This window comes from Sinocyclocheilus grahami, unplaced genomic scaffold, assembly GCF_001515645.1.
Source record: "Sinocyclocheilus grahami isolate Dianchi unplaced genomic scaffold, SAMN03320097.WGS_v1.1 scaffold892.1, whole genome shotgun sequence".
In the NCBI taxonomy this organism is placed as follows: Eukaryota; Metazoa; Chordata; class Actinopteri; order Cypriniformes; family Cyprinidae; genus Sinocyclocheilus; species Sinocyclocheilus grahami.
The window spans coordinates 361,075-372,603 of record NW_015506071.1 but is presented as its reverse complement, the minus strand read 5'-3'; the positions used below and the strand labels follow the sequence as shown (position 1 = coordinate 372,603).

Here is an 11,529-nt window from a genome sequence, read left to right as displayed (position 1 = left end):
TAATACGTTTTATAAGAATCTTTGATGCAGCCAACATTTCAGTTTTTGTCTAAAAATGTATGTTAATTGTCTTCTCACCATAATTAATCATGTTTTGTTGTATGCGAAATGTGGGAGACTGCTGAATATTGTTTTGGTAATTTAAATGTTAATTTAAAATACTATTAACTGAATATCAGTTCAACGCCATTGAATGGTTTTAAATGTGGGATACAGTCAAAAGGAGGTCAAAACTTTCCAAATAGACAGGCCAAAAAAATAACATTTTAATGTGTTATGGTTTTTTAGTTCATTAGATAAATAATAAATAATTTAAAAAAAAATGTGATTAGTTCTAACAACTGAAATTTCCTAATAAGATTCTAATAAGATGAATTTCTTCCAATAAGTGAAGGAGCAAGTAGGCTACATTGTTTTGCACAAATGTATTCGTGGGAAACGCCACAATGTTAGCCTACCTCAAGATGCAGGGATTTTGTAATACTCCTCTAAAAACAACATCTAGAGCACAAAATGATAGCATAATAATCTTCTCGAGAAACCCTGCTGCTATAAGAGGAATTCGAGTTAAATCTTTAATAGGTGGAATTTAGGCAAACCGCACTGGAAAATAAACAGATGAGCCAGAGCAACTCAAAATTCTGCCAAAAATAAACACGGTTAAAAAAAATAAAAAAAAATAGACATCTGCTCCTTCCTGGAATGCAAAGTCCCAAAACAACGACAAAAAGCAGGTCAAACCCTGCCTTCTCTTTTCCTCTCACTTCTCGCGTTGCGTCTTTATTTGTGGCTTGGCGAGCTGCTGCTGGCGCTGTAATTAAGTGTGTGGTAATAGGATGGAGCTCCAGGGAGCTCATTAGGCTTTTCAATTAGTGAAAAATACACAAGGTGGAGTCCTCTGCTTTTTAGGGACTTTAGAAACGGGCAGAGATGCCAAGAACGGTTCAGCTGAGAAACGGGGCGGAGGAGACACCCTCCACAGACCTCCCTATTCCTGACGGGTGTCCGAGCCTCCAAAAACCGCCGTGTCTGTGCGCTGAGACCCTGATTAGACCCTGACACTTAAATCGCCAAGTCCAAGGAATCCCGCTCATAAAATTGACATTTCAACAAACGCGAGGCCTCAGAGTCAGGGACGCACAATACCAACCATGGTCCCAAAATTAAGCTTGCTCGCGAATTACATTACACCAACCACGTGAATTATATATTTTCAGTTCAAAATAGAGAAATTAGACATTTATCTGCATCCCTGATTATTGCCGTTGGTCGTTTAACGCTTTTCTCGTAAAACAGCTGTCAAGAAATTCTCTGTCAGCAGCCTCAGTGAACCAGGCTTGCATAACAAAATTAGCTCAATAGCAGCCCAATGACCATATACCAAATATCAAACTCAAAATATATTTCCATACCTAAAATAAACATTTTACAGTCACTGTTATGCAAACTGAACACAGCGCAAAGGCCCCCATACCAGTAGCCCTCCTTCACAAAACGTACTATCTTGCACAGCTTTATCGCTAGCGGAATATGAAATATTTCAACACTCGAAAAAAGTCTGGGTTGTTTCAACCCAACTTTGGGTCAAAAATGTAATTTAAAAATGGAACCCAACGGTTGGGTTAGTCCATATTTGACCCAAAGTTGGGTTGAAACAACCCAGCATTTTTTAGAGCAAATACAAGCATTTCAGTCAAATATAATTTATGCAATATGTCAAACCTGTAACCAGCAGGGAGAAATCAACATGAGGCAACAGTTTAAAAGTAGCCCAAACATGTGGACTTGGCAACCCTGCTAAGATTTGATTGGTCATCTCAATCATTATCAATCATCATCTTATCTCCAATTTAGAATTTTTATAGAGTTTATATCTTGCAGTTCTGTTTTTTTTTTTCTGCCACAGAATACAAATGTAAAGGGTAATTGCGATTATTATTATTTATTTATTTTTTCCCAAATTCTGACTTTTTTCTCACAATTTGGTATTTTTGAGTTTATATCTCACAATTTTTATTCTGAATTCTGAGTTTACATTTCGCAATTCTGACTGTTCTTGAAATTCTGAGTCTATATCTCGCAATTCAGTTTTCCCCCCTACCACAGAATGAAACATAAAAAAATGCAACTGCAACTTCTGACTTGTTTCTCAGAATCCTGATTCTACATCTCACAATTTTGACTTTTTCCTTAATGGGTTTATATCTTGCTATTCTATTTTTTCCACCATAGAATAATAATAATAATAAGAAGAAGAAGATAATTGCAAATTCAGATTCCCACATTCCCACAATTCTGACATTGTGAGATAAAAAGTTGTGATAATTTTTTTTTTTTTTTTTTACATTGCAGCACCAAACTTGACTTAATAACATGCAGTTATTTCACAATCTCTATTATATACACCTTGGGGGAAAAAACAAGACCTCAACGGCGGTATACAGCCACGCTCCCATGAACATATCTGTGTGTGTTCACTGCAATAATGTGCCATAATAAGATTCCGAGCCGCTCCATCCAGAGCTGTAAACGACACACCTCACACCTCACACTGCCTGCAACAGCCAATCAAGTCAAGTATGAGGAAATGCAAGGCATCATTATCACTGATTGCTTAATGATGTCTTACAGTGTGTGCTGGTTCCCATATGATTCAACTATGAGCGGTTTTAACAGCATACGGTTGCACTGCCCCCTCTGTCAGATCTATCTGTGTGACACGCAGCGTGTGCGAGTGTGTGTGTGTGTGTGTGTGTGTGTGTGAGCATGCAGACAGACAGGTTGACACACGTTGAGTGCTCATTTCCCTCTCTGCCCTCAGGTGAGGTACAGACCTGTCAGTCACATGCACACAAAAGCTTATATTTTATTTTGCTCGGCAGTCATTAGAGAAGCGAGAAATATGCCTTGCATCATCCCGGGCCCTGCAATGCTCTCTGGGGCCCCGTGTGTACCCTTAGCTCTAGACCCATCAACCAAATTAAAGGTAATGAGTTGTCAGACAACAGAGAAGGCTAGGACTCTGATGCGCTGGCCTATTCTCCATACGCCCACTGACACACACACACACACACACACACACACACACACACACAGAGCGCTCACACAGCGAGCCGGGCTGAGTGACTTTAATATGACTGGCCTGTTAGAGAGATTGGCTGGAGAAAGATATCTGTGATTATTCTCCCAAGCTTGTTTTCTCCAAGTCAATTCTTGGAAAAGTGCTCGTTAACTCCAGTGGAGCTGCAGGCACAGCACTATTTTGTGTATACCTGATGAGTTCAGATATTATTTAATTGTGTTGCACTTCGTTGCATTAGCATTTTATTATAAAATATCTTCTACTCTATCTCGAACACACCTTTATTTTAAGCAGAAATGGTATTTGTGGTTTTATCATTTTAACTGTAAAATTTCATTTTTTTTATTGTGCTAATAATTGAAATACGCATAAAAATGCGTATTTCATTATTTATTTAATTCTAAAATTATATTTAATATTATTATTATTAATAATATTTTTACGTTTGAATTACATGATTATAATTAAATATATAAATGTGTTTAGTTATAAAATAAAACCTTTTATTCTAAAATGTTTAAAGATGTAAACCCAAACATTTTATTTTTAAAAAATCCAATAATTTAAATAGATTTATATAATAATAGTATATTTCTTTCTTTCTGAAATTATATTCAATTTAAATCCTTTATAATTAAATATACAAATCCATTTAATTATTCAATCAAATATTTTATTCTAGTTTAAAAATGTAAAAAAAAAGTTGCAGCTGATCAGAAATACAGTAAAACGGTAATATTGTGAAATCTTATTGCAATTCAAAATAGCTGTTTTCTATTTGAATGTATTTTAAAATGATATTTATATATTATTTTAAATCATTCTAATATGTTGATTTGCTGCTCAAGAAACATTTATTATTATCAATGTTGAAAACAATTGTGTGGCTTCAAATTTTTGTAGAAACCATTATACATTTTTTTTTAGGATTATTTGATTTGAGTTTTATGTATGTATGTATATATATATATCATGTATACACTTGTTTAACTCTTCTATTGACAAATGTTTTTGGTAAATAACATGCTATGATTTATTGAATTTTTTTTAAATCATACATTGCCTAACATTTAGCCCCTCACACATCTGTGATCTCTTTCATTTGAAGGATTGCGTCTTTAATAATCAGATGCGGCTGGCAGGAGACAGCAGGAGACCTTCCTCTTTAAATGTGTGTACTGAACAAAGAAGTGTGCACTGAACTCTCTCTCTCTCATAAGAGACATCTGTCTGCTCCTCACAAGGTCAGAATTAGTATGTTAATTCAGCTCATTAGAGCGCACTGGCCCCTGGCCAAGCGTCTGCCGGTGGGCCCGGCTTTGATCTTGAATTCGTGCCAGGTTCGGCCTTTGATGTGTCTGAATCACTTGACATTGTGTTTACATTCCTCTACTCCGACAATCAATATTAAGACAAAAGAATACATAAATCAGCTTGAGTGCAAAGCCAAATTAATAGACCACGGCCTGATTGTCAGCCTCTGAAAGAGGAGGAACAACGTCATTTTCAGTTCGCTGGTTAACTGACCAGTCGATTCAGATGTGGCTGTTATGGATGTAAGAATCTGAGACGGATTTGTGATTGATGAAAACGGTTGTATTGTGTCATGACAGGAACTGAAGACCGAACATGAATAAGACTTCAGGTTCTGTAGCCTTTCATGGCTTCATCGATAATGTTCTATAAAGCGAAGCTGAAAACATGACTCTATTTCAGGACTGAATGCTTGAACTTGACGCTTCATAGAAACGGTGCACAGGAAGAGTAATGTCAAGTTCACAGACAGTTTATATCTAGTCTTTACTCAGCTCAGAGCCGTGGTCTGGATTCAGAAGAGACCTCCAAACACACATTTTCTTTCGTCATATGAATAAAGAAGTTTAAAATGTTAATGATTTTAGATAAACACATCAAACCTCTCTTATTTGAGTTGCATCCTGGGATGCTTTTCACACAATGTTGAAAGATATATGATAACATATATGCTGCATGCTTGCAGACTCACTCGTTTAAAAAAAGATATGTATAATAACAAATTACATTGCATACATTTAAGCTGAAGCCTTATCACAAGTATTTAAGCTCATGAGAAACATAAATTCAGTCGAGTGTGTTCAAACATTTGACTGGTTGTGTATATGAACTATATATAATAAGAATCTACTGGGGTTTCAGATTTTTACAAAATTTTATTTTAGGCCTGTCAATGTGTTAACACACACGCAGACAAACATCAGTCAATCATTTTATAGCACTGCTTTAGAACAATATTTACAGTGAAAAACACTTTACAAATACATCTGAATCAGTGCTATTTTAATACCACTGAGATATTGTTATAGTTTTTAATATTTTGTATTATTTCATATGGTTATGTTTTGCTTTCAGTTTCATTTTAAAGTTTTAGGTTTTTTTTGTTGTTTTGTCATTTTTATTGTTTTTTTTATATTCCTGTATGACTGTTAAAAAATGTTAATTACTTACAACTTAGAAACTACAGTTTATTTTTCTATCTGACTAATGAGTTTATGGTCACCGAATATGTTTTTCTGAGGTAAATGTGACGTTATGTGACATTGTTTGTTTACAAGCCGTCATGTTGACGTCTATGTGCGGCTGAAACACTGATTGAGAGATTAACATGAGACAGGATACAGATTGTTAAGTTGTACTCTTTCTTCGGATGTTTAGTCATGTTTATTTTGTGCTGAAGCTGGTATTAATGTGGAGGAGGTGATCAGTTCACTGAGGTGCTACAGCGGTCTGTCACTCAACATTAAACAGCGCCAAAATGGCATTTATTGTTTGAATACTGCAATACAATGGACAGAATTTGAAATCTGAGACTTTGTTTCATATTAAAAGTACCAAAGCACAATGCTTATTGGGATATATTGGATCGGAAGTGCTCTTAAAAATTCCGTTCATTAATTAAAAAAAACATGCTAGATTAATCAATTCTTGGGATTTAAGAATCGATATCGTTCCGTAAAAATGAGAATCGATTAATATCGAGATATCCATATTTTTTACCCAGCCCTAATAATAATGAAAGAAAAACATTTAATCTCTGTAATAACAAACAATATTTTTCTCACTCAAATGAGGTTTTATAAATGAAAATATAGAGCTGCTTTTATAATTTTGGAACGGGGTCTCCACTAGTAAGTGGACAATTATATTTGGGCTTTCTTAGCCTTAAAATCCTTTCCATTAGTTGTTCCACCTGTAGGTTACTTCACAAAGGAGAAGGTCTCCTGCTGTCTCCAACTGGCCACATCAGATTATTAAAGACTCACTCCTCCAAATGAAGGAGGTCACAGTGAGAACAGCATGTATGACTGGCCCTTTCCATAGGTTGTTCCACCTGAAGGTAACAGCAACGTCTCTTGCCATGTGCAGTGATGGACAGTTACAGTACGTGCATTCCTGCTAACATATTCATTGATTGTTTGATCAACACTCTCATTACATTTGACAGTGTGTCAGCTGGCAGCTCCTCGTGAAGACAGGTATCACCTGGCCGCGCGCCCAAGACCGCCTCTTAATGTTTTATTTATGAACATTTGACCTTAAAGAAGGAAACTCAGATGAAGAGTAAGAGGGATCATATTCAGTACTGAATGTCAGGACTACGATTAGGCCTGGTGGAGTATTAGAGGCTGCAGGGGTTTTGTCTCCAGCTGAGGAGTAAAACACTGATTAACATTAACATGATTTGCATGTTGTGCAAGATCTTTGTTCGCTGTGACAAATTATTCATGACAGTCGTTAAGGTCATACAAGATAAAGATTAGGCGAATTGTTTTGCTGTAGAACATATTTACATCGGAAAGATAATCTCACGCACGTGGTCTGACAAAAAACAAAGGCGTTTATGTTTGGTGGGAGTCAGTTTTTGCCAAAAAAAGAGAAGTCATTTACTCACCCTCATGTTGTAACAAACCCGTATGACTTTCGGTGTGGAGCACAAAAGAAAATGCTGCGCTTTCCCATTAAATGAAATCAAAACATGAAAAATCAGCAACATCTTTGTGTTCCACAGAAGGCAGAGAGACATACGGGTTTGGAACTGCATGAGAGAAGTTTCATTTTGACTAAACTATTCCTTTAAGAACCCAGACATAAGACTTGGAGAAACATAAAGCATTGAGTTTTGTTATTAAAATTAAAGAGGACATCTGCTGTGAAAGAGACACTAGAAAGCATTCTAAATCTGCTGGACCGCTCTGCTTTCTAACATTCAGTCTTCTGGGTTTGTGTTCTCCTCAGGAACACGTTCAAGCCATATTTGTGAATTTGGCGTGGTGTTTTGTGCGAGTCTGGCCCTCGGTCTGCTCATTCAGAGTCTGTTCTGTTCTCTGCTCCTGCAGGAGGAGCTCGAGTCCGTCTCTAGAGAGTCCTAGCAATGCATGCTCTGAGTTCTGAGCTGAACTTCAAACAGTTTTAAAAATCATTTCACTCTCTCTCTAACATTGTGTTCACTTTAGTGATGAACGAGATGTTAATTAAAAATAACTGACTGATCACATTCATATTTCTTGATGCATTTGAAGTTTAATACAGCCTAATTGAAAGAGTCATATTCTTAAGAGTTAGAGAAAGAGGAAATGGGAGAGCTGCATTGGGGAAAAAAAAGCTGAATTGGTGATGTAATTTAGACAATATTTTAGTTCAGTGAACGAAAGGCTTTTGACAAATTCATGGTCTTACACTGCCCTTTACAGTCCAGACTCTAATTGCACCTCCTTTCTCAACAATATTCATTTTAATATTATTTTTCAATTATTAAATAATTGTTTTGATATAATTAATAATATAATTATTTTAAATATGTATTTGAATAATTATTAGTTACTTAAAAAAAATTACTTGAAACAGCGCTCCATCAACGAATGTCTGATTTTTCCACATTTGGCACCATTTTAAATGTAATTTGTTAATTTAGCATGCAGTTTAAATGTAAAACTAATATTGAATCTAATATCTAAATGTTGTATAAAAAAAATCATGTAGAAATAATAATTAATATAATATTTATATTGATTTGGTGCGATTTTTGTCTTTTAAACCTCACTATAGGTGACATGCAGAAAGCACTAATGTCCATATTACCTGGCTGTGATAATGATAACGAAGCTAGAAACTATATGCTGTGTGAATAGTTGTAACAAAAACACTAAACAAAAACATTAAACAAAACCAAGCAAAAAAATAAACATAAAAAGAACAATACACAAAAACCAAACAAAACTAAATAAAACAAAAACAAGCAAAAGAAAAGAAAACACTAAACAAAACCAAGCAAAAAAAATAAACAAAAAGAAAAAGAAAAAAGAAAACAAACAGAAAACAATACACAAAAACAAACAAAACTAAATAAAACAAACAAGCAAAGGAGAAAAAAAAGCACTAAACAAAACCAAGAAAAAAAAATTTACATAAAAAGAAAAAAGAAAACAAACAGAAAACAATACACAAAAACCAAACAAAACTAACTAAAAAAAAAAACAAGCAAAAAGAAAACACTAAACAAAACCAAGAAAAAAAAATTTACATAAAAAGAAAAAAAACAAACAAACAAACAATACACAAAAACCAAACAAAACTAAATAAAAAAAAAAAACAAGCACAAAGAAAACACTAAACAAAACCAAGCAAAAAAAAACATAAAAAATAAAAACAAACAAAAAACAATACACAAAAACAAACAAAACTCAATAAAACAAACAAGCAAAGGAGAAAAAAAAGCACTAAACAAAACCAAGAAAAAAAAATTTACATAAAAAGAAAAAAGAAAACAAACAGAAAACAATACACAAAAACCAAACAAAACTAACTAAAAAAAAAAACAAGCAAAAAGAAAACACTAAACAAAACCAAGCAAAAAAAAACATAAAAAGAAAAAGAAAAAAGAAAACAAACAGAAAACAATACACAAAAACCAAACAAAACAAGCAAAGGAGAAAAAAAAGCACTAAACAAAACCAAGAAAAAAAATTTACATAAAAAGAAAAAAAACAAACAAACAAACAAACAATACACAAAAACCAAACAAAACTAAATAAAACAAAAACAAGCAAAAAGATAACACTAAACAAAACCAAGCAAAAAAAAAAATAGAAAAAGAAAAAGAAAAAAGAAAACAAACAGAAAACAATACACAAAAACCAAACAAAACTAAATAAAACTAAAACAAGCAAAAAGATAACACTAAACAAAACCAAGCAAAAAAAAACATAAAAAGAAAAAGAAAAAAGAAAACAAACAGAAAACAATACACAAAAACAAACAAAACTAAATAAAACAAACAAGCAAAGGAGAAAAAAAAGCACTAAACAAAACCAAGAAAAAAAAATTTACATAAAAAGAAAAAAACAAACAAACAAACAAACAATACACAAAAACCAAACAAAACTAAATAAAACAAAAACAAGCAAAAGAAAAGAAAACACTAAACAAAAACACTAAACAAAACCAAGCAAAAAAAATAAACAAAAAGAAAAAGAAAAAAGAAAACAAACAGAAAACAATACACAAAAACCAAACAAAACAAGCAAAGGAGAAAAAAAAGCACTAAACAAAACCAAGAAAAAAAATTTACATAAAAAGAAAAAAAACAAACAAACAAACAAACAATACACAAAAACCAAACAAAACTAAATAAAACTAAAACAAGCAAAAAGATAACACTAAACAAAACCAAGCAAAAAAAAACATAAAAAGAAAAAGAAAAAAGAAAACAAACAAAAAACAATACACAAAAACAAACAAAACTAAATAAAACAAAAACAAGCAAAAGAAAAGAAAACACTAAACAAAACCAAGCAAAAAAAAACATAAAAAGAAAAAGAAAAAAGAAAACAAACAAAAAACAATACACAAAAACAAACAAAACTAAATAAAACAAAAACAAGCAAAAGAAAAGAAAACACTAAACAAAACCAAGCAAAAAAAAACATAAAAAGAAAAAGAAAAAAGAAAACAAACAAAAAACAATACACAAAAACAAACAAAACTAAATAAAACAAAAACAAGCAAAAGAAAAGAAAACACTAAACAAAACCAAGCAAAAAAATAAACAAAAAACAGAAAAAGAAAAAAGAAAACAATACATAAACAAACAAAACAAAATAAAACAAAAACAAGCAAAAGAAAAGCAAACAAGCAAAAAGACAAGCAATGGCCAGCGTTTGTTAGTCGCTCCATAGACTTCCCTGTTCTGCCAGCACATGTCATGGTTATACTCATGGAAGCACTCAGTGGCGTGTGGCTCGCTGCGGATGTGGGTGTTTTCATCCTGAAAGAGAGCGCCCCAGCAGGAGAGGGGCTGTGCAGTTGAAGGTTTGGGGAAATCTCTGGTGGCCTCTGGTGGAAGATAGCTGGAATTAGTAGGACATTCGCAATGTTAGAGTTACCTCCATATCAGCTCATGAGATGGAATTAAACTCAGCTGGTCACATCTCAAATAATGTTTAGGAATTTGAAATTAAAAAAAGCAAGAAGAGAAATTTAGAAGTCCAAACAATTGTTGGCCCCCATTGACTTCCATAGTATGGCTGCTTCCAATGGAAGTCAATGTGGAGCTGAAACTGTTTAGTTATTATTCATTATTCAAAATATCTTCCTTTGTTTTCAACAGATGAAAGAAACTCATACAGATTTGGAACAACTTTAGGGTGAGTAAATTATGACAGTTTTAATTTTGGGGTGAACTACGGCCTTTAAGTACATTTATTCCCGCTCATATCAGATAGATAGCCTATTTTCTCATCTAATTTGCCATGTTCAGTTATCAAGAAAATGTCCATCACTGTTATTTTCTGTATATTTATGTTTGTCAGTGTGGTTTAATTGTGTTCTCTTGTTCATAATTTACAATATAACGTAATTTATAAAGGTTTAGATGGTACTAGAGACCAACATAAAAACACTAGCCTCTGTTATATAGTGAGATATGGCACTGTACATGCTACTTGTTGATAATAAAGCATTATATTTAAAAAATCAAATAAAAAAGCCTGCGTCAGGCGCTGAGGCCACCGGAAGTGTTCGAGCCGCCATCACTGACTGACTGACAGCTGAAACCTGGACCTAAATCACCCGATTTGAAGCGCACCAGGATTAGTTTTTAAGATATGTGTATGGAAATTAATCGTTGCTTCAGATGTTATCTGCAATGTTTATGGTATTTTTGGGCAGGGTAATAATAAATACTAAATTCTCTGTTACAGCTCAGAGAGTCCGGTCCGCGTGTTACATCAAACCTCGGCGGTCTCGTGCGTAAACACGGAAGAGTGTAACGTTACCGGAATCAATCTCATGTGTCACTGTATCACTGACTGAAGCCATGCTTCGCTTAACAGCGCTGCTCGTTGTGTTCCTCTGCTTGCATCAAGGTGAGTCTGTATTCCTCTAGTTATACTGTTAGATGGGGTTTGTGTGGC

The 11,529-nt window shown here is 33.7% G+C and overlaps 1 protein-coding gene across 1 annotated transcript in view; it reads left to right on the top strand.

Annotated features, from left to right (window-relative positions):
- The window catches only part of LOC107563849 (transcription factor 7-like 1-B), a 53,706-nt gene that overhangs the window by 36,135 nt on the left and 6,042 nt on the right, over positions 1 to 11,529 (top strand). Inside the window, exon 11 of the mRNA XM_016248817.1 lies at positions 6,579 to 6,584. Within this exon, the coding sequence (XP_016104303.1) occupies positions 6,579 to 6,584 (6 nt within the window). The remainder of the gene's footprint in view (positions 1 to 6,578; positions 6,585 to 11,529) is intronic.